General features: G+C 38.0%; 2 protein-coding genes across 27 annotated transcripts in view; both read right to left on the minus strand.

Annotated features, from left to right (window-relative positions):
• Positions 1 to 634: 634 nt before the first annotated feature.
• The window catches only part of LOC121008795 (protocadherin gamma-A5-like), a 321,828-nt gene continuing 297,476 nt past the window's right edge, over positions 635 to 24,986 (minus strand). For 21 of the 26 annotated variants that reach the window (XM_040441526.1, XM_040441501.1, XM_040441619.1 and 18 more), the window contains exons 2-4: positions 8,980 to 9,038; positions 6,745 to 6,836; positions 635 to 1,412 (exon numbers count right to left, since the gene is read on the minus strand). In XM_040441526.1, coding sequence (XP_040297460.1) covers positions 1,189 to 1,412; positions 6,745 to 6,836; positions 8,980 to 9,038 — 375 coding nt within the window. In that variant the 3' untranslated portion in view covers positions 635 to 1,188. Of the gene's footprint in view, positions 1,413 to 6,744; positions 6,837 to 8,979; positions 9,039 to 15,930; positions 18,392 to 21,599; positions 21,739 to 24,986 lie in introns of those variants that run through there. The other 5 variants (XM_040441594.1, XM_040441585.1, XM_040441671.1 and 2 more) reach the window with 4 other exon arrangements.
• LOC121008922 (protocadherin gamma-C5-like) lies at positions 19,157 to 21,596 on the minus strand. The gene has a single exon (XM_040441694.1). The coding sequence runs from the start codon at positions 21,594 to 21,596 to the stop codon at positions 19,206 to 19,208; it is 2,391 nt and encodes a 796-aa protein (XP_040297628.1). The 3' UTR covers positions 19,157 to 19,205.

Consider the following 24,986-nt stretch of genomic DNA (forward strand, 5'->3'; position numbering starts at 1 on the left):
GGCTTTGAGTCCCGACATTGTGCTACTGCATGGTGTGGGGCCACCACTGGTCAGGTAGTGATGACCTATCATAAGACATGAGGAAGTCATCACTTGTAAAGTGTAGGACAACCCCTTCAATTCAGTACATTCGGTCCTTTCTTTTCATTATTAATCATTTTAAAAATCATGGAAAGTCAGAAAACCCTTCATGTCAATCTTTGTTACAATTATTTTTGGTCAAAATGGCTCATTGAAAACAACTGGCCTGCATTAAACGGGCTCACTCTTTTATCATTCTATATAAGAATGCATACACTCCATGCTGGGTACGTACAGTACATGCAGAAGGAAGACGAACCTATAGAATTGCTGACTGAAAGTAATTATTGAACATGCATTCCTTGGTGCAACAATTAAAATAATTGCTCTTTAAGAGCTGAGAATAATCATAATCCTGTCCACTTTCAACATTGTGACTTACAGTATTGCAGGTCTAAATCTTCTGGATTCTACCATGTTCTTGGAACATTTCCAAGAAATTTGAAAAGCTTAATTAATCTTACCAAAATGGACAAGACACTGGCATTCGTTATTTTTGTAGCCATGCTATATTTTTAATCAGGTTCTAAATTGTTTTGTTTTAATTATTTGCATATTTCCATTATTTCAGGTGTCATAACATTCTTTACAAGAAAACTCAGAGACAGGAAATCTCTCTACTAAAAGAAAATTGAACCTAAATTCTAAAACTAAATATCATCTTGTATATTTTTTAATTGTTCATCTTCAAAAAAATGCCATGTGGGTTAACAAAGATTAAAGCATACTTCTCTGATGCTGAAAAATTATAAATAACTATTTAGCAATACATATATACATCGGAAGAATTTCCATAAGGATGCAGAATTCTATCAGCAAGGCTGAACTCTATTTTTATGTAAAAAGCGAATATCATTGGTTAAGAAATGACTTTGCAAAATAGAATAACCTGGCCAATAGAAAATTTTGGCGCATTTTGATAGGGCTCAGATATCCAGTGTCCATACTATTATTCTCATCATAAGCTCTAATAGCAGAGAGCACCCTGCTACTAGCTCTGGTGACGACTGATACAACCAACACTCTAACACTCTCTTCCTTTGTAGATAAGACATCGAACATCACTCTGATATTTTTTCTGAGGATGCTTTTATGGGATTTATATTTTCATTTCTTCTCCTTTTTACCAGATTTCTTCTTGTTTCCTGACGGTGCTCCTGCTTTGCCATCCCGTTTCCCAGCAGCATTAGTGAGGGTTGATGTTGTTCCTGGAATGTAGATATTTTGTCTGTAGTCTGGGACATGTTGCAGTGTGAACTGTGGTCCATAGCGTGCACTAAGACCCATTGTATTTGCTCCTCCTCCGAGAGCAGAAGTTCCTTCAGCAGCTTCTGTTGGAAACCAAAAGAATACTGATCAACTGGAGCATATTAAATAGCTAACTATATTTTGGAGCACATTCATGAAAATGTAGAATAGAACGGTCAGCAGGCAATAACCAAACTATAACAATACATAGAGTTAACTCTATCATGAGGGACATTCAGGTATTGATTTAGTTGTATACGTTATATCCCTGATATAGCTTTACAGAATCTTTTTTAAAGCAGTGAGCAATGAAAAAATATGATTTTTGTCTCACTGCTGGATGGCCCTTCCCTGGTGATCAGCTGTTAGTATCAGGGGAGCGATTTGGCCTTTGAATATGAATTATATCAGGATGGACATTAAAATCCATGGAGGATCATGTTGTCTGCACTCCTAAGCAGCTGCATCCAGAGCGCTACAATATTTCCTCTAGCCTTTACCCCTGTAGAGAAGAGGTTGCCTAAAAATGTTAAGTTCGGTTTGTTTAGAGCTGACAAAAGTCATAGACAGTGTTTAGATTTGTGTAGATCTGTGAGGCAAGACTTTCCTAAAATAAAGTGTAGAAGTGCTTTGTAAAGTGCAACATGATCATGGGAAAAATCCTTAGAAGATCGATTTACCCTTTATCATGTTTAATATTAAAATTCAACTGCAACTCTCTTGAATATATGTCATCAATATCAGAATCTTGAAAAACCTTTTTAATTATACTCTGTGACTTGGGCTCAAGTTTGAACAGGTCTGCCATTGAATACCGTTAAAGTGTGCCTCAGGGTTTGTAAAACTTCTGAGATGTCACAGACATGCCAAACACTTTCATTTGTGGGGTTTATGAGCTGGGACCAAATGTGATCTCTAGCACCAAGGCCCTTTAGCTATTTGATCAGGATCATCAAATTACTAAAGATGTCTGAGAAAAATGTTTTTGGCACTTCTATATACCTGAAAAAATTATAAATCCCCATAGGCATTGTGACCTCATATAAATCTATCACAGCAAATAGACGGTAGTTGGATGTCCAGTAACAATGATCTGCACAGCTGAAAAAAATTATGAAGATATAATGGGCCACATTTCCTTATTGTGTCTAATATTCAGACAGCGTAAACAAAGTAAGCAGGAGATGCACCAAATGTGGCACATGCTCAAGGCTGTATTTAATTCTACACCATTATTTTGTGTTACAAAAAAAGTTGCAAGCCATTAATAAATAAGGTGTATTTTAAGAATCCATTTATTCACTCTGTCTTTTCTAGACACTTTAAAGGGGTTCTCCGGGCGTCTACTATTGATCACCTATCCTCAGGATAGGTCATCAATATCAGATCGTCAGCAGGCACCCACGCCGATCAGCTGTATGAGGAGACGGTGCACGCAGTGTGCATGTGCCATCTCCCTTTTCTCTTCCTGTTCACTGCTGCTGTCTATGGTCTTTGAATGTGTTGAGTTGGGACCAGAAAATGTGGTGCAGCAAAGACTGGAGCAGCATCAAAACAGCAGCAGTGGGAAATCAGTGGAAGTACTTTCTGTCTTTTTGATCACTATTCTTAAAAAAAAAAAATCCCTAAATATATTACTGTCTTTTTATTTAATTGAAACCATTTCGGTAAGTTATTGTGCACATCTCATGTCCCCTTTCCTTGTACATGCTGTCACTGTGTAAATATTTATAGGTCCCTGTATTTGTGGTTTTCTCATTGGTGGTAAAGTGCAGCCCAACCTAACTTAATTGATGGAAACTGAATCTTGTTAAGTGTTGCTCACTACTCCTCCCTTATACGGGAAAACTGTACAATTAGAGGAGAGGAGGCAATTGCCAGGGGAATAAGATACTATGGTGAGGTGAACCAACTGGATGTCTGAGGTGAAATCTGACAAGGAAACAGATAATCTTTAGTGAGTGAGGAGCAGGACTGAAAGGAAGGCCTATAAAGTTGTTCATAATTATTACAATTATCAGCTCAATAGAAAAAATAATCTGCTAAAAAGAAAAGCCCAGAGTAAATAAAAAGTCCAACAAAAGGATGAAAAAGACCAAGCAGTACATATGTCTACCTGATACAAAAATGGACACAGTTCTGCTGTTCATCATCAAATCTAGTTTTGAATAAATAGATTACACAGGAAACCAACATATAGTGATTGAATGTCAAGAAAATTTAGTCAGGTTTTCAGAATAAATACTGCCATTCATTAGTTCTTCCAAAAAGTGGGGCAGCATGGTGGCTCAGTGAGGTCCTAGGTTTAAATCTGACCTAGGATAACATCTGCAATGTTGTTTGTATGTTCTCCCTGTTTGGGTTTCCTCCTGGTACTCTTGATTTCACCCACACTTTAAAGAAATACTGATAGGGAACTTATATTGTGAGCTACTTTGGAGACGGCAAGCAATGATAATGTCTTTAAAGTACTACGGAATATCTCAGTGCTATCTATATGAATAAGATAAATTAATAAAAGTGGTTGTCAGTCTAAAGGAACTGGTACAATTCTTCAATGTTCATCATCAAATCTACCTTTGATTAAATGGATTTGCTGGAAACCATTATATAGTGACTGAATGAGGAGAAAATTAAATCGGGTAACAGAACAAACCCAGCCATTCATGAGTTCTACGGTAAAGTGGATGCACAAATCTTGTTTTGGATAAACTAGTTTGCTGAAAATAACAATACAGTGACTGGATAAAAGTTCCTAATACCATAACAGTAAGCGGTTTCATAAAAGCTTGCCATATTGTAATGGACTTAAAGACTCCAGGCTATTATATTTGTCCATCACATTTGCAACCACTTTAGATTTATATACTGCAATAAAAAGTTTGCAGATCGGATATTGGAGTAACTATGATCAAATTTTATATAATACCGTAATATTTTAGGCATTATAGCTGTAACCTGGAGATTATTTAAATGATTAAAAAAACTGCAACCTACCACATGGAATTAAGTAGGAGGAGTTTAGGTGCAAATACACAGACACACTAACAGGAACAATTTACTATCCCATTAGAAGACCTTGTACAGTACAAAAGATATACAGTATTTCCATTTTTTCACCAACTGAATTCATGTGCTATAATATCTCAGAGGAATTAGATCATAGATGTTAACTGCTTAGAATTCCCAGTGATCTGACACAGCTAAAGGCAAAGGTCCACCATTTGTAGCACTCATGTTTCCAATCAATATGAGTCTATTATTGTGAGGAGCCATTATGAGGCTGAGAACATTTGCCTGTAAGTTCACTTATATAGTACTGTCCAGAAAACTAAATCAAATGGGTAAAACAGCATACGATGTCATCAGCTGTAATATATCTTAGGGTGACTGATTCACCTAAGAGTCAATGAAAAAAATGCTAAACTCTCATTCTACAAATGACACCCACGATACCTGTGCAGTTTATACCAGCCTTCTAACTAAATTAGATCAATGTAGATTATGATTTTCTGATCACTTCAGTGACAACATAGGCCAGTGGACTGAAACTTTACAATGTAATTAATTCAGTTAAATAGCTACTTGTGCATAATTCTCTGCACATATTGATATATGATGCTATAGCCCATCAGAGCACAGTGAATAGTATAGCAATGGGTGTGATCCGATGTGCTCATGGCTAGACAGGCATGGACATTTATACCATGACACAATTATCTGCCATTTCACAAACAGAAAGATGGGGAGCTACAAAATTCTGGAATAAGCAAAAATCAGTCAACTAAGGGAAGAACTTCGACTAAGGGGAGTTCTTAGAGATACAGTACATGGATCATATATTAACACAAATGTCTTGAAAATAAAGGAAAACAATATGATTAAATAAGAATGTACTGAATATAGGAAAACTACAAAAGGTATTTAAAAGTCAAGAGGCGGAGGGTTCAGAAAAAGCGTTCTAGCCTTACAAAGATCTCAACAGGAAATACAAAAATGAAATCAAGTTAGCAGAGTTATCCTCAGGAAAACAAACTGCTAATGACTAAGTGTATATATATATATATATATATATATATATTTATACTGTATATAAATGCCAAAAAGAAAAAAAAATCTGATAACATCGGCCACCTAAAAGATGACCATGGAAATGTAATTTTCTGAGGACAAAGAGAAGGCAGAGAATTAAACTCTTACTTTTCATCTGTCTTCACCAGTGAGCTGCCAGTGCCAGATATCATTCAGGGAGCAGTAATCAAGGTTTTCTGCCAAATATCATTATCTTAACACAAGAAGAAGTACCTCTGTGTCTGAGCAAATTAAATATTGATAAAGCCCCTGGCCCAGATGGCATACACCCTCTGGTACTGGGGGAATGGATGTCAGTAATTCATAAACTGTTGTATCTCATGCTCTTAGACTTTCTTGTTTCAGGGTCAGTGCCACAGGACTGGTGGATGGAAAATGTTGTAGCAAGCAGGTAAAAAGGATGAACTGTGTAACTACCAACCGACAAGTTTGACATCTGTTGTATGTAAAACATTTGAAGGTATTCTAAGAGATGATTTGCAGAAGAATATAGAGGTCAATAAATTATTAACTGATAACCAGCATAGATGTATGCAAAACAGGTCATGCCTAACCAGCATGATGGGTTTGTGTGTGGAAGTAAGTGGTAATCTGGATGCTGGTCATGCATCAGATGAGATGTATTTAGATTTTGCAAAAGCATTTGATACAGTGTCACACAAAAGCCTTGTGCTGAAGCTTCAAATTCAGGCAGTAGGATGCAATATATGCACATAGGTAAAGAATTGGCTACGGGACAGAAAACTGAGTCGTTATAAATGGTACATACTGAAAATGGTCTAAAATCAGCAGTTAGGTACCACGATCATCTGTAGTTCTCTTTAATATCTTTTTTTAATGATATTTTGGATGAGATTGAAAGTAGAGTGTCAGTTTTTGCTGATGATACAAAACTTTCTAGGGTTCTTAAAAAAAATCTGATGAATTGTCAGCCTTTACGGAAAGAACTAGATAAGCTGGCAGAATGGGCAAGAACGTGGCAGATGAATTTTAATGTTGCTAAATGTAAAGCAAATGTAATTGCATGAGGTTACTAGATAAAAAGCTTTTGGGATAACCTGAAAGCCATAGATAACAAAAACAATATGCCAGGAAACAAACTCAGCTTTGCCGTATTATCAATTATGTTATAAGCAAACTACGATAGTCTCATGGATACCTCTTACTTGTAAAGAATGGTTTAATTCATAATGATGTCATGGAAGAAAGGTATTGACATCTCTGCTGCTTCATGGCATTGAGGATTGTCCTCTCTTCATAAATTCACAATATCAAGTTTTGACTTGACCTAGAAGTTTTACATTAAGTGTTATGTAAACTGACCATTTGCTGATGCCAGGATCATTGCTTGTAGTCTTTCTGTTTCAAACTGGTTGTTTGGCCACACTCCAGCTTCTTCTGTGGGTTGTTGTGTTCTAGAGAGATGAAAATATATTTTCCTATAAGAAATAGGCCAATTGTGAGGGAGTAACAGGTGTCTACCCGTGCTGCCAGGGAACACTGAGAGGTGATACTAACAGATGGTTTATGAGGAATGTTCACACATGTAAATGTCATGCTATAGAGGACATTTTTTTTACTCTTTTTTACTCTTTTTTTTACTCTTTTTTTTTTACTCTTTAAACTATGAGAGCTACTCTCATTTTAGACATTTAGGGAATGTCCATAGGATATGTTATAAATGTTGGATAGAAAAGGTTTTCATCTCTGAGACCCGTACCCTATCAAAAACAGACAACAGACATCCTGTAACCCTGTCCCACCTCAGTGGCAGCTGCTGGATTACAGAAACAGCAGTTCTCTGTGCTCGGGTGTTTTTGTAACTGCGCTAGATGTCAATGGGAGTCACCGATATTGTACTGCTATGATGTTTACGTAACTCCCAATTTCAGCATGACCAGCCAACCATCTAAGGACTATGTGGTTGTCACGATTTCTCCTTAACAGATGATGTCAGGAGAAAGAAGGATAGAACTGTTGGACTTCAACATGTCCAATTCTTACGTTTCAGGGATAAACTGCTGCCATTCAGAACATTCTGAAGTGTATAGCCAGTTTTTTGGCACTGATTATAATCTCAGTTAAGTGAAATGGTACTGGATATAGCCAGTATATGTCTAGGGTTCCACTAGAGACCGTGGGGGTCATTTACTTTACTGAAATATGCATAAATTAGGTGTATTTCAGTTCATTTGGAACTGGCGCTGGATCAAACGTCAGTCTTAATAAATGTATCCCTGTATCTCTGCATGTATTTGTGATCCTGAGGCATCAGGTAGGACATGATTTATAATCTGTTTATCCTTTGCAATTGCAGATTACATTTTTTTAATGGGTTTTTACATTAAAGGGGTTGTCTCACTTTAGCAAGGCATTTATGGGTCTGGACGCACTGCTCATGATGTCACCGTGCTTGACGTCCAGGCCTTTCCCTTTACAGAAGTCAGGATCGGAAGCAGAGATAGGGAGCTTTCTGCAGGCAGCACATCAGCCCAGGCCCCAGACAGTAGTGATTGATATTGATATTTATTGGGGCACACCAACATTAACATTGTCACTATGAATGCTGGTAGTAGTATTCTGCCACCTGCCCCTGTGTTGTGCCCCAATAAATATCAATATGAATGCAGATAGCACTATGCTGCAACCTGTCCCTGTGGGCCAATATTAATAGACACAGTGCCTGGTACCAGACAGCTGCTCTTGTGTGCAGCACATGGGCAGCAGACTAGTACCGGGATGTACATAACTATTATTATTGATATTGGGGTGCACGGGCACACAATGTACCCTAATATCATTATAAATGGTTCAGACTAGTACTACTCTGCTGCCCTGGGTACCCCAACATCAATATTAATGGTTCCTGGTACAAGTCTGTTGCTCCTGTGTGCAGCACATGGGCAGCAGACTAGTACCAGGTTACACAGCTGTTCATATTGATATTTGGGTAGCTGGGTAGACAATTTGTCCCAATATCAATATGAATGGTTTAGCCTGCTACTAGTCTGCTGCCCCTGAGTTCCCCAATATTAATATGAACAGTGGCTGGTACAAGTCTGCTGCTCTTGTGTGGCACACTGGCAAACAGGCAGCAGACTAGTACCAGGCTGTACATAACCTTTCATATTGATATTGGGGAATCGGGGCACACAATATACCCTAATATTAAAAAGAATAGTTCAACCTGGTACTAGTCTGGTGGGTAAATATAGTGTTTACATAGCCAATTATACATAGCCAATACAAGTCATAGTGTTGATTTTATGTACATCCTAGATGACTGTGCCTCCAGTGGCCAAACAACCCTTAGTTTGAAAGGCTTTTCATATTTTGGACATACATTGCATATCTGATGGTTGTTTCTGAGATATTAAGCATATGAAAACCCAGAACATAAAAATCAATAAACTATAAAGTCTAGGACCAGCCAAAAATCCAGAGGCCTAACTCTGTAGAGACACTGTATTGTTATATAGAGCAATACACAGCATGAATTACCTTCCTCATTTGGAAGTTTTATACAATATTTGATATGGAAACATGGCGATCACTTACCCACTGGGTCCGGGTCTCTGTGCCTGGGTGAAGCGCCAGTCCGTGTTAGGTTGCCCCTGCTGAATAAAAACAGATAAGTGTATTTAACCCTTATTCGAATATATTAGATCATCTGAAAACAAGAATACATCTTTTTTTATTTTATTATTCTTTTAATGTATAACTTCATTTCAGAGTATGATGTGAATAAATCATTAAAGGAGTCGTCCAACCAAATAAAAAGTAGTTTGAATGGGTTTGTAATTGATTCCACTTATTAATTTGCTTTCAGTAAGATAGCTGCCGGGTGTCCCACTAACGTCCTGCTGCAATTCTGGCTTGGTTTGGATACAGAAATAAAGCTTTTCTCCTTGACTTAGTTATTGCAATGAACCACACTGCTAGCCCCCCTCACGATTGTCACCAATCATGTGTCAATACACAGAAAAGGGGGGTTCTCCCTTTCTGTGTTGGGACCAATTCCCGCTGGGACCGGACATTGGGGCAGCTATTGCACTGAAAGTATATTAATTTCAAACACATTAAAGCAGCAATTTATAATTTCTGAACAACCCCTTATTATTGTAACATGGTAGAAAAGTCTAATTTGTTATAGACATTTCACCAAATACATTTAACTTAATTTGTACAGTACTTAATTGTATAGTTCACAAATTGGTGTATTTTGCAGAGTTGTCTGCCCCACTGGCTGGATCCATCCAGATTTTACATCAGCCATTTTTCTTGCTAGTTGTACATATTATAAGTTAGTTTAGAGTAGGGATGCTCAACCTCCAGCTGGTGTAAAACTAAAACTCCCACCATGCCCTGCTGTAGGCTGTCCAGGCATGCTCGGAGTTGTAGTTTTGCAACAACTGGAGGGCAGCAGGTTGGGAATCCCTGCTTTAGAGCATCGATCTGCAACCTGTGGCTCCTCTTCATTTGCAACAGCTAGAGAGCTACAGTTTGAAGATTACTAAGCTTCAGGTAGGAGGCATCTTAAGGGTGAGTCCTCCAAAAACTGACCATGCACATGTGAATTTGCACCTGATTGATGCAATGTCCCAGCACTTACAAACCATTGGTTGCTGTAGATGAAAACGCTGCCAGATATCTACAACTATCAGAATGACTTCCAATGCAAATGTAGCATGTAAAGTATAAAGTAAAGCAAGGAACCATTTAGATGTCTTGATGTGAGGGTGAATAATAATATAACAAGTTGATTGATGCTTGTTTAAAGAGCATTCACACTAGCTGATAGATGATATATGGGAGCTGAATGATCACTAGTATGATATTTCATCCCTCGCACTTTATATTATGTATATCCTATGTTTATAGAGGGAGATGTGCTTCACCAGTGAGCAGTTGTATGCTCAAATAAAAATCTGATCAAACGAGATCCGACAAACAAGCTGCCCTGTTTTTATAAGAACAATAATGTGGAACAAGGGCTCCAACCTGAAGTTCCAAATGTATTACCACCAATATTACATATTTTTACTGCTCTGGTATGACTGGTAACTTTACTGGTCATATGGCTAACAGTTATAGATATGTCCATGGCCACCAAGGAATGAAACATGATAATTAGGAATCACATGAATGGTTTTACAAGGGACTGTGGACAAAGTTATTGAACTCAAGGTGTCTTATTACATTGGAAAGTAAGCAGCTCTGCTACATTTGAAGGATTTGCATAGGAACAAACCCCATCTTCTACTTGATAGTATGTTGATCTTGAGATATATAATGACCGTCATCACATTGTACTCACAATAATATTATATAAAGTAAAATCATATGATTATGAACAGTCGTCCTAATAAATATCATAGCTAAACAGAAAAATTTACAAGCGCCTATAAAGTGAACTTCCGATCTTTGAGTTTTGGGTTGTTTCTCTGTAGTTAGAATGCTTTACATTCTGTTTTACACAGAACTTTGCAGCTACATCTGTAGATTATTAACCACATACAATGGGACACATTTCCGGCCTCCACTTTACAGTAATGTATGAAGCCTATTGCCCTTTAAGTAATAAATTCAAATATACTAACATAATCCTGGTAGGTTTATAATAATATAATATTATCAGTATGAAAGGCTAGTTCTATAGTCATTAATACTAATAAGGATATCACTTATATTCTCATCTCTATCCAGTGAGTCTCATTTCCTTGTAAATAACATCAGGGAATATTAAATCCTGTTTATAACAGCAGCTTGAAATTATATTCAGACATAATATACATTAATGTCAAAGTGAAGATGTTTTATTGTATTCTAACCCTAATGAAACGGACAATGTGACTGTCCCATGCTCTCAGCTGACTGTAATGGTGAAGCAGCGAGCCATCCGTTCCCTGCTTCACCATTCCTCTCAGCTGCCGGCGCTCCCCAGCAGCACGATGCGGTAACACATCGCACTGCTGGCTGTATAAGAGGAATGGAGGAATCAGCAAGTGCAATGTATGACAGCATCCTGCCTGCTGCTGGGGAACGCTGGCAGCTGAGCTGTGATCATCAGAGGAACTACCGTAGGTGAGTATTTACTGTTTGTTTTTTTACTTTCTGTGAAGACGGCACATGTGTGCATCACTACTCTGAGGGGCCACATCTGGGCATAACTACTCTGTGGGGTCACATCTGGGCATAACTACTCTGAGGGGGCATATCTGGGCATAACTACTCTGAGGGGCCACATCTGGGCATAACTACTCTGAAGGGGCACATCTGGGCATAACTACTCTCAGGGGGCACATCTTGGTATATCTACTGTGAAGGGGGCACAAGTGGACATAACTACTCTGAGGGGGCACATCCTGGCATATCTACTGTGAGGGCACATTTATGCATAACTGCTGTGAGGGGATATATCTGGGCATAGCAATGGTGAAGAGGACACATATTTGGCCATAACTACTGTGAGGGGCACAATGTGGGCATTACTGCTGTGAAGGTGCACATATGGGCATGACTACAGTGTGGGCATTACTACTATGTGTTGGCACAAAGGGGAAATAATTACTATGTGGGGGCATTAAGAGGACTAGGTGTGTATAGTTATGGTTTAGGTAGAGTTAGAGGGGTGGCCTAGCATGAAACAAATTGCCACAGTGCGCTTATTGTCCCTCTTTGCAATTTCCTAAAGTGGAAAGGTATGGAGAAACTCATGTCACATTCTCAGGACTATGGAAGCTGAGTCCTTGTCCTCACACTGATATGTACAAGGAATATAATGGTTCTGAAAGATTACGCAAACACATTTCTTAAAAGCTGCAACTTCAAGGAAATACTGCCAAACAACTCCTCATATCTCAGCTTCCTGTGAGTCATACACAGTGATGGGAATAATAGAATACTGCGGCGGACTTTAGTCACTTCCATTTCCAAGTTTTGACTAGAATTTTGCTTTTAAAGTAGTTTAAAGATGACCATTTAAAATCCTGATGTGGATGACTATAGATAAATAGATAATAGATAATAGAAATATAGATAGATATCAGATAGAGAGATAGATAATGGATAATTAGATGAAATGCATATAGATAGATAGATAGAGAGAGAGAGAGATAGATAGATAGATAGATAGACAAATGGATGGATGGATAGATAAATAAATAGATAATAGAAATATAGATATTAGATAGAGAGATAGATAGATAGATAGATAGATAGATAGATAGATAGATAGATTAGCAAAAAGGCAACACTAAAATATTGACACTTGGGTGAATAACCTTTTTGCATTTTTTTCAATATTTTACAGAGTGCTGTCTTTTTGCTACTCTATTTGTTTCCCCTCAGAAATGCACCTATTTAGTTTTTACTTGTCTGCTACTCTAGTGCTGCCATTCTTCTGCTTTTCTAGATAGATAGATATAGGTGGACGGTTGGATCATCACTGTACGTTGCTTAGATACAGACCTTACAAATACCGTGTGTTCCTGCTGTTTCCTTCCTCTGACCCAATGTGAACCTGATGATTGCACGCTTTTTTCCAGTGTACAGAAAACCAGATCATTAGGGGATTTCATTCCAGCAGTGAGATTACAACTGTCACATGCTGAACTATCATTTACAATGGATATTAGTTTCTGGGTGGGTTTATGCTAGGCATATGTGCATTAAGTGTTTTTTTTTACATTTTGAGACAGGTTTATATTGGAAACACAGGACATACATACTGCCAGCATCTCCCCCTCAAGTACAGAAACCTCCCAATCAATCTAGTAATCAACCAGAATGCTGGGAGTACCAGAAGGAAATTGAGCGTCATTTAAGAAGTGATAAACGGTTGGTGATCTATACAATAGATGTGGCATATTTGCCCTTTGGGGTTGCAGGAACGCTGGGCGACAACATAAGCGTGAGCTCTAATTGTAGCTATACTGGCCGTTACTCAGCTTTCCTGTAAACAGATGTAACAGAAACATTGGTGTCAAATTGTCAACACTTTTCATGGACTTTGCTGGTTTTTGGTGCTTATTATGAGGAAATGAAAAGAAATGCAATACATTTCTAACATGAAAACACTATATCCTGCCTCCTGCTATGCTTAGCTATAAATGCTATGAAAATGAAATAAACCATCTAAAGCAAGGTCTCATGCATATGGGTATATTAACGCTTAGTAAATCTCCGAATAGTATGGAGCCATTATAGGGCACCCATAGACTATGGGACCCAAAGGAAAATTCATATATCTCTGATTTCATATATGTGCAGGGTTTATAAAGGATGCCACACTAAGGAGGCTTTCAGGCCTAAAAGCATTGCGACGCACTGAGTACCATATGTGGCTTTAGGTTGGTTTCACACTAGTGCTCTGCATTGTAACATTGCAGGAAGCTTAAACGTCTGCGTCCGGCCTCATTAGCTATAATAGGGACTGGCGGAGATCCAGGCGCAACCTAGTAAATATGCAGAGAATCGGCCGGAAGAAGCCCATTCAAGCTTCCGATGGAGACATTCAAGCTTCCGGCAATGTCATGATGCAGAGAGATCCGCCAATCGGATCCCTAGCGCTAGTGTGAAACTAACCTTAAAAAAATGTATACTTTTAATCATGATGCATGGTAACATTGCTGAAAGTGATAAATCACGTGATACTTATTATTATGAAATAACAGCCTCTTGTCACATATCATATATCGATCTCTATACATGAACAGCAGTATTATTCCTTCACACTGAATGCTAGCAGCAGAGTGGATGATCTTGAAGGCTTGTAATCCAGCCATACATATAGCATAAGAGGTTTAGAAGAGTTATCTGTGCTGTGAGTATTACCTAATGCTGCCTACACTTAATTGTTGGAGGGGGTGATCTAACCTGTTCTCAGATGTTGGAAGGAACTGAACTATTAATCAGTCTGTTTGTTATTCAATAATTATGCAGGATCATAAGCTAAGATTGAGTAATAGTACATTAGAGCCGGAACAGAGTGAGAGTCATAGCTATGCATTAGTAGTTCTATATTAATGGGACTGTCCTGAGATTGCCATGGTTTACAGTAGTCCTTTTCCCTAATGGAGCTTATAGTCTGCACACACACGCACACACGCACGCACACACGCACACACACACGCACACACGCACACACACACGCACACACACCCATGCACACAGGTCATGTTTACAGGAAGAGAATAACCCTCAGTATATCTCAGTGTGGAAGAAACCCACCTAACACAGGAAGAACATAAAAACTATATGGTTGGATACAAACCAAATACCCAGTGCCACAAGGTTTAGGCCCCTACTTAGTGACTCACGCACGGCTATCTGTGTTCTCCATGGGCAGCACACAGATCCATCGATTTTAATGTATCCCATACATCCTTTTTTTCCAATGAATATGGGTCAGTGAATAAAAATGGAAGCATGCACTACTGTGGTCCATGTTGTTGACCAAACATGCCTATTGAAGTCTATGGGTCCATGAAAACCACTGATAGAACACAGATGGCATCCATATTATTTCAGTGGTTTTCATGGAGCATCATCATGAGATACTCTGGAAATCCCACTATCAGACAGTGCATAGAGAATATAAATGACACTCGGAAGGCAAATAATGGACATACAGTATCATCCAACAAAGACCCTTGATTAACAGCTTTATGGATGAAAGATGGACTTGACATGGACATAGCCTGTATAATGTCTACTTATTTTTACTATTATTTCAGAAATACATGACTTGATTTTTTTCACACTTTTCCTCATTTTTGTCAACCAGAAAGTTTCAAAATGGGCATGAAGACATGTCCAATTGTGTTCAACAGGATTCTGCTTTGCACCAAATACATACAGATGTAGTAGATCTAGATCTAAACGTAAGTGTTATTACATCTCACTATGATATCACAAAAGCCATTGAAAGTCATTGAAAAACTAAACTAACATTTTAAGAGTCAAGACAAGGATCACTATATGTATATATCACTATAATCATGGATGTCACTTGGCAGAGTGCAAAAAGTGCTGCACTCAGTGTGTTCTTAAATGCTAAATTATATTACATTATATTTCTGCATAAAAAAAAAGTTGCATTAGGAGTGGACATACAACAATGTATCATTTTATGCAACATAATGTAAAAAAAAATCTAAAATAGACTTAATAAAAACAGTTTCTACTATAAATACCACCACAATGAGCCAAGTTCAAGAGACATGAAGGATTACACCCTGGGAAAATTATGCAAACTAGTTTTCTCTAATATTTTTTTTACGTAAGATTGCATGGAACATTGATCCCAATAGCAAGGATCTGATCTGTCATTAGTGGGTGTTATAGGTAAGTAAATGCCAGGGTGAGTAAATCTATATATTAGGAGTAAAATCTACATATTAAGTGTAAAATGATGACAACAAAGTACTACTGTATATGAATCACCACTCAACCGAAACCACATGAAACGTAGACTATTAAAACAGTGACATATGAGCCATTTCTCACCTGGGAAGGAGCTCTCATGTTACTAACATATGTAAGCTTGGTTGTGTTCAACATTTCTCCCATTGTAGGAAATGGAAAAGGCTTCAGTAGTGTGAGATTGATGTTTTCTGCTCCTTGTGAAAAATATGTTCTGTAGCACTGGCTTTCTGGGTTGGCTGGATCTTTTCTAACCTCCAAATACTTTAGCGTGCCATCCATATTGAAATGAAGTCCTGGTTGTTGTGTCCCATCATCACTGTCTGGATTGGACTGATTTAAAAACCAGCAAGGATACTGGCACACATGTATGTCTTTTTTAAAACATTTTACTACCAATAGCAATAAAGTAACAATAAATGCCAAGGTAATGGCCACCAATGAGATGACCAGGTACATCACTATGTCTGTGCTATTTCCAGAATACAGAAGAGATAGGAATGTTTTGGTGTTTTCGACATTGCTCACTAATGCTACAAGCAGTGTAACAGTTATTGATAGAGATGGGTTACCCCCATCACTGATAGACAATACAAGTTTCTGCTCAGATTCATCAGTTGACAAGAAATTCTTGACAGTTTTTATTTCTCCCGAAAATGAGGATATATTGAAAGGAAAACCATCAGGAGGATCCACAAAATGAAATGATAGCAGCGCATTGCGACCTGAATCTGAGTCCACTGCAGATACTTTAGTGACCAAATGACCCACTGGCACAGTCTTAGATATATTTAGAAGGCTGGTGACCTCTCCATAAAAGTTTGGGTATAATACTTTTGGAGGGTTATCGTTCATATCCAAAATAAAGACCCATAAAGTGGCATTGGTAAAGAGTTTTGGTTCTCCATTATCTTCCACTTGTACAATGACTTCTAAAACATGTACCTGTTCGTAGTCAAATGAACACATGGCATAAATAACTCCACTTATTGGGTTGACCGATATGAAAGATGAGACAGGCAAACCTCCAAGCTGGTATTCAGCTATAGAATAGGTAAATTTGGCATTATTCCCTTCATCTCGATCCAAAGCAGATAATGTAAAAAGCAAATGTCCAGGTTCATTGTTCTCATGAATAAATGTATTGAAATCTTGATTAAGAAACAGTGGTGGATTATCATTAACATCAGAAATGTTCACTGTAATTGTTACCTGAGATGACAGAGATGGAGACCCCATATCAGTGGCAGTCAAGACAACTTCATAAAGAGAAACATCTTCTCTATCAAGGGGGTTGCTTATAATTAAAGCATAGTGATCCTTGAATGACTTTATTTGAAATGGTCCATCAGGTGACAGGGCTAGTTGTATTTCTCCATTTTTTCCTGAATCCATGTCAAGTACAGAAAAAAGTCCAATAGCTGTTCCTAAAATGGTATCTTCCGGAATCTCACCCAACAGTGATGTTAACATTATCTCTGGCATGTGATCATTGACATCTTCAATTACTATCTGAACAATGCAGCTTCCCTCCATTTGTGGTATTCCTTTGTCTTTTGCACGTACAGTTATCTCATAAAAGTTAGAACTTTCAAAATCTAAAGTCCCATTTGTTTTAATAATGCCTGTGTCTGGATCTAGAAAAAATAATTGTCTGACGGAGATGGGTGTGCGACCATCCAAAAAGTATTCTATTTCAGCATTCAAACCCTCATCCAAGTCAGAGGCATTTATCTGAATTATTGGGGTGTTCACAGGTGAATTTTCTGTCACATTTATTTTGTAAAATGTCTGTTGAAACATAGGAGCATTGTCATTGAAATCTATAATAATGATCATTATTTGTGATGTCCCAGATTTTGGAGGATCTCCACCATCAAAGGCTGTGAGAATGAGGTGATAGTCTTCTCTTTCTTCTCTGTCCAGAGCCTTATTTATGACCAGCTCTGGAGAGAGAGCACTATCATTTGGGCTTCTTGTAGAAAGTGAAAAGTAAATGTGTGGACTTAAACTATATTGTCTAACCCCATTGATGCCAGAATCTTGGTCTTGGGCTTCTTGTAAAGGTAACCTGGTACCTGGATATGCAAATATTTCTGTTATTTTTATCACCTGCTCCGTGCTTGAGAACATAGGAGAATTGTCATTTATATCTAAAATCTCAACGTCCACTCTATACAACTCCAAAGGCTTTTCAAGCACGACTTCTACTGTCAAAAAACATTGTAAGCTAGAGCCACACACACTTTCTCTATCTATAGTTCTATTTACAAGAAATGCACCATTTTGTTGGTCCACAGCAAAATACTGACCACCTCCTGATGACATTAGCCGTATCCTACGTTCAGACATAATAATTTTTGGTACTCCCAAGTCAGCTGTAATATTGCCAACTATTGTGCCTACTTCTACTTCCTCCAACACTGAATAGTAAAGGTTCTCAGAAGATTCACCATTGTTACAAGAAAAAATTAGAATAATTACTTGCCATTTCCAAACTATTGTTGAGATTTGCAGGCCCATTATTTCAATGACATCCCTTGTATACTTATATGTCCTGCTGAAGCCACGTTTCAATGTACATGACCCCAGCCTGTATCTTAAATATGTACAGGGTTTACACTGTAATGTCAGCTGTGCATTCTGTTCTGCAGAATAAGGACATGGAGATTACAAAAATGGAGTATGGGGTGGAGAAAAGAATTACATAGCCTGTAGGACTTTAATAGTTATTAATATTCTCCCAAACATTACAAAGCAGCAAAACTTTGATATCTAACTCACATATGTAGTAGAAAATGTAGGAAATGGTTTGGAAAGCATTAAAAAGTAGTTACATGTAATAAAGTATAAATTACTTTTGGAATATATACATAATGCAGTGTACAACACCACTCACTACTACTCCATTATCCACCAGATAAAAAAATATACTTTTTTTTTTCGGCTTTGAGTTTTTGCCGAATAGCAGCTTGTAAATCTGACATCTTCCAAGGCATTGCTTAAAAACTATGTCAGTGTACTAAAGTTCATGTAAACAGTGGGGAATATGCTGCCCTCTGCTGGATCTACTCAATGTACACGGAATGTATAATCTAGAATTAGGTTGCCTGAGGCTTTTTACCAGCATGTGCTCTAGATTCTGAATTACTATGACTACTTCTCAAATTGCCTGAATATCGAATAAAAACCATATAATTTCGACAATTTGACTTTTTAAAAATACAATAGAATATAGTTCTGTCCATCTATATATAAATATTGCACTGTATAAAGCGTGCCTAGAATTGTAAAAGCAGCAGCAACTTAAATTTCAAATTTACATTAACCTATACCAGACACAAAACCCAAGATAGGCCCTATCTCACCTGTACTGTATCCCTCCACTCAAACTGGGCAGAAATAGCATCATCACTTTCATTGACTAGCTGCTTTAACTGAGGAAAGTTCAAAGACTTCATCAAGTTCAGTGTGTCCCTATTAATGTCTGAAGAACCACTTGTCTTAGGATATTGGCCTTGCTGACTCCCCGGCATCATAGCAACCTCCATGTACCTCAGTGTGCTTGTAGGGTTCAGCTGTAAGGTTTTGTGGGTGTGCCCCATGTAGTGATTCATTTCAGAATTTGCCATTTGATGCTTGTTCCTAAGACATTTTGTGAGCAAAATAATTAATGTCACAAATGACACTACACTAATGGCAACTAGAGAGATAATAAGATACATAGTTACATTGGGGCTTTGTTTGGTCTCAGAAAGTATATCTGTAGAATAATGACTTTCTTTAGATGAGTGATCCTCTAGAGAAATTAGTAAGGTAGCAGTAGAAGACAATGAGGGTGCTCCATTATCTTTTACTACAATACAGAGGTTTTGTACTGGTGAATCTGTCTCTTGGAAGCTTCGAGCCAGTCGGACTTCACCAGTGTGTGGAGCAACTTTAAATAATGAGAGATCTGTTGCTTTAGCAATGTTATAGGTGAGCCATGCGTTGTATCCAGAATCAGCGTCAATCGCTACAACTTTAGTTATCAAAGAACCAGCCTGAAGGGACCTTGAAATAGGCTGCTGTGCTGGAACATGGCGTGAATTTCCAGGGTAAAGTATAGATGGGCGATTATCATTTTCATCCACAATGTGCAGATAGACTGTACTGTTAGATGATAGCTTTGGAATCCCAGAATCCTCTGCTCTAATTGTGAACTGAAGAACCTGAGCTTGTTCATAATCAAATGATTGCTGAGCATAAATGTTCCCATTCTGGGTGTCCATGTAAATAAAAGACATGGCCGGGGATCCATTGATGAGACTGTTAACGATGGAGTAAGTAATGTGTGCATTTTCTCCAAAATCCTTGTCAGATGCTGAGACAGTACAAAGTAACCCTCCTGGCTTATTGTTTTCTTTAATTTCAACATTGACAACCAATCTTTCAAAACTTGGGGGGTTATCATTGATATCGGTGACAGTTACATTTATGGCTGTTTGTGTTTTCAGTTGGGGGTCTCCCAAATCTGTCGCCTGCAGTACAATGGTATATTGACTTGCCTGTTCTCTGTCCAGGAATCCATCTGTTATTAAGGAATAATGGTTTTGGGTAGATGTGATAGTAAATGGAAGATCTGGAGAAATTTGCAAGTGTACTTCCCCATTTTTGCCACTATCTTGGTCAATAACTCTTAAAAGTCCCACAGTGGTTCCTGGAGGTGTATCCTCTGGAATGGATGATACCAAAGAAGAGATAAGAATTTCAGGATCATTATCATTGACATCTTCAATATCTACTTGAATTACACAATGTCCTTCCATTTCTGGTATCCCATGATCCAAAGCCTTAACAGATATTTCATAAGAATGATGTTTTTCAAAATCCAATTGTCTCTTAAGTCGTATTTCTCCTGTTTTACCGCCCAAGCTAAAAACATTAGTTATGTCCTCTGATGATATATCCTCAAAGGTATAACTAATCTCACCATTTGGGCCTTCATCCTTATCTGTTGCGTTTAGTCTTATTACAAGAGTATTTAACTGTGCATTTTCTTTTAAACTGATTTTATAGAATGCATTATCAAAAACTGGGGCATTGTCATTAATGTCTATTACATTTATTGTAATTAAACTTGTTCCAGATCTAAGTGGACTTCCGCTATCAAAGGCAGTCAGAATCAATGTGTGCTCTTCTCGTTCTTCCCTATCTAGAGCTTTTTCTAGAATAAGGACAGGGGAGGGTTTTTCATTTTTCCGGGCCTGTACATTTAAAGAAAAATATTTGCTCTCACTTAACTTGTAGGAGCTCACGGAGTTGATGCCCAAATCAGGATCCTGGGCCCTTTCTAGAGGAAATCTAGTACCAACTGCAGCCAACTCTGTAATTTTAATAGTACGTTCTGCATTCTGAAAAACAGGTGAGTTATCATTTGTATCCAGAATCTCAATTTCTAAGTGATGAAGTTCCAGGGGCTTCTCAAGAACAATTTCCACAGGCAGAATACAGTTTATATTTGTACCACATATTTTTTCTCTGTCTATCCTACTCCTTACTACAATTGCTCCAGTCTCTAGATTGAGAGCAAAGTATTGCTGGCTTTGTTCAGACCCCAGCCTCAGAGCTCGTTCAGAAATCCCTGCTGTGTTTAATCCCAGATCCTTAGCAACGTTGCCTACTAAAGTCCCAGGCTCTGATTCTTCAAGTAAAGAATATCTTAGCTGTGCAGAAGCTAGTTTCAAGATACTGACAAAAAATAAACCCATTACTTGCCAGTGCCAGGTACTGTAGACTCCTTTCTGCTCCATTGGCATTTTTTTTTCAAGATGAAAAGCGAAGAAGTGACAAAATATAATGAACACGACGTGCGAGAGAGGAGAGCAGCTCTGTCTTTTCCAATGTGCTTGGCAGATCTGCTTTCCCGTAGTGCAGTCACTAGTGTGCTGCTTGCAGACATTGAATTGTCAACAATAGAGTTTCATGAGGAGAAATGATGTTGCCATCTAGTGGTGAAATCCTATATAGCAAGTGAATAACAACATACACAGCTCCTGAGGATGCTTTTCACATAGCAACAAAGGTACTAATCTCTCTCAAAACCTCAACAGAGCTTCCTTGGTCTTTGTTAAATTATCAGATTACAAAATTAATCAGGATGGACCTTAAGCCATAAACAAAGAGTTGACCTACTGCCGAATGCTGCAAAGTGTTAAATATACATGTCCTATAATAAAAGAAAATGATCTATGGAATGGAATACACCTATTTATATGATCATTAAACATATAGCACACATACAGCAACCCAAACATAGTATGACACAGTCAGTAAACAACCCTCGTCACTATAGAAGAAAACAACAAGGAAGTGGAATTGATGAACATTATTTTATATCTGTACATGAACAGAGCTTATGTAACCAGCATAAATGCAATAAATGAGCTTAATATCAATAATTTTTCATATTATTATTTTTAAATCACTTTCTAATACAATAAAAGGACAAGTAGTCATTTTACAAAATGCAACTTGTATATAGGTGCATGTGGTATATACATGCCCTGATATCCACTGCAAAAAAAACAAAAACAGCTCAGCTTTCATTTCATATACTAAAACTAAGGGCTCATGCACACGACCATAGCCTGTTTTGCGGTCTGGAGATTGTGGATCCGTAAAACATGGATAGTTGCCTGTTCCTCATTTTGCAGAATGAAACGTCCTGCCTTCTATAGAACGGTCCTATCCTTGTCTGTAAAATGGACAAGAATAGTACATGTTCTATTTTTTTGCGGGTGCAACAGAACAAACATACGTGCGTGCTGTCCGCATTTTTTACATCCCCATTAAAGTGAATGGTTCCGCATCCGACCTGCCCAAAATGCGGATCGGATACGGGAAAAAATACATTTGTGTGCATGATCCTGATTGGAAATAGCACTGTGGACAACAGGGTTAGTTTTTCTGACCACTAATCTTTCAATATACTTTCCGCTGCCTGCAGCGTATATTGAGTTATACTGCATGTCCATGAATGACCTATGTATGTAGGTCCTATTCCCCTATTCAGCCATTCAGAATGTCTACATTCAAATTTGACTGAATTTATAAAAGCATCATCATTGAATGATATATATCAATGTCATTGCATCAGGAATCACACTAGATATATGAAGTGAATATGCCTTTCTGCGTCAACTATATGAAGTAAATGCGCCACAATCCTCTTTTATTTATGGCGTGCTAGACACAAGTAGGGTGAGTTATCAAAGCTATTGTAGTGTAAAAAAGTCACACATTATGGCGCACAGCATATTTGTGACCTTTTAAGCTTTTTAACGCTTAGCTAAAATGGCTAGAAAAGGGGATTGGGCTTAGTGGGAGGAAGTGGGGCTTCACATAGATTTAACTTTCTGGTGCACAGCATGGCAGAGGGACACCTAATTATTAAGAGGCACCTACCTCTTAGTAAATTAGGCGTATCTCACTCTGACGCACAAAGGGATCAAGTTTGGTGTTTGGAAACGTTAGTCTTGATAAATCTCCCCCAATGTATTTTTAGATAACTTTGGCACCAAATTTTAGTCTAGTCCTATTTTGCGCCCTGTTTTATCGCAGCCTTAGTTTTTAGTCTTAGCTCCTGTGGTGCAAAATGGTGTCCTATTCTGGTACATTATGTCACAAACACTGATTTTTGTGGGGCATTGTGTCACATCTTCCCTTAAACACTTTCTGAAAGAACATCCCAGATTTAGACACATTTTACAATCAAAACTATAAATTTGACACAAGCTAAAAATGAAGCAGACATATTATTCTAGCATAAAATAACCCTATCTAAATATATGTAGTACATATACTCTGCATACAAGTCAAGCAAGGTTCTGCTGGTGTGGTAGTGACTAGACTAGTGTGAAACATATTTATTGGATTTCCCAAAATAATTGAAATTGTTAAAGGGGTTTTCTGACACTAATGGTTCCCGCACCCTGTTCTAAACATGTAAAATGAAGTTCTAAAGATGTAAAATGAAGGTACTTTTACATTTACTTGAATTTGGAATGCTGTTGCAATGCAATGCCTGGTTTTGGCTATAGGTTAGGTGATTGTTGATTGAGTGCTTACTTCCTTTTGTGATGATATTCTGCACATTGTGGTCCTGTCCTTTAAATCCACTCCTCCAATGTACAGGACATCATCAGTGGCATGCTGGATGGCATGATGGATTATGGAATTATTGTAGCAAACCTGTCTGCACTTGCTAAGTTATTCCATTGAATAGAACTGCTTATGTGCAACCCATGAAATCTGTTGCATGCCAGGAAATGTAGTTTGAGCATATTGCTGAATCTACAAAACGTCAACAACAGTGCTGTTAGCTCGGAACAAAGAATAAGGTAAGAAATGCAAACTGGGAGAGGCTACTTTCACATAAACGTTTTTGCTGTATGGTTTTAAGATCCGGCAGGGGATCTCAAAACCACAGCAAAACGCTTCCATTCGAATAATGCAGCCAGTTGCATCCATTCAGAACAGATCTGGTTTTATTATATTGAAAATGAAGAAACCGGATCAGGCATTAAAAACTTTGTAAGTCAATGGGCGCCGGATCCGTGCCTGAAAAAAAACTGATCTGGTACCACTGACTTACATGGTTTTCGGTGCCAGATACGGCACATTCAGTTTCCAATGCCGCACACAAAAATGCTGCTTGCACCAATTTTGTGCCCTACATGGAAACATAACAAACAGGACGGAATGCATTCTGATGTACTTCCTTCCGGTTTGCTCACCTTTGTCCCCATTGAAAATGACTGGGGACAAAACTGAAGCGTTTTGCTGCAGTTTTGAGTGCCTGTGCCAGATCTCAAAACTGTAAAGTACAATGCAAGTGTGATAGTAGCTAAAAAAAACTGAATGCAGCTAATTATTTTAACACAATCCACAATTTTTTTAACTTTAAAATCCTTAAATATCCAATGAGAATGCAAGAAAAGATTAACCACACGGTTGTGACCATAGTCTGCTTTGCTTCCAAATGTAAAATCTATTTTTTTATTGAACTTGATTGTAGGCCGACTCTTGAGAGAGATGCTGGACCAGTTAGTATTCTGGCCCATGTGCTCCTGGATTAGTAAAGCTTGAAGATAGTATGT

Source organism: Bufo bufo, chromosome 1 (genome assembly GCF_905171765.1).
Source record: "Bufo bufo chromosome 1, aBufBuf1.1, whole genome shotgun sequence".
In the NCBI taxonomy this organism is placed as follows: Eukaryota; Metazoa; Chordata; class Amphibia; order Anura; family Bufonidae; genus Bufo; species Bufo bufo.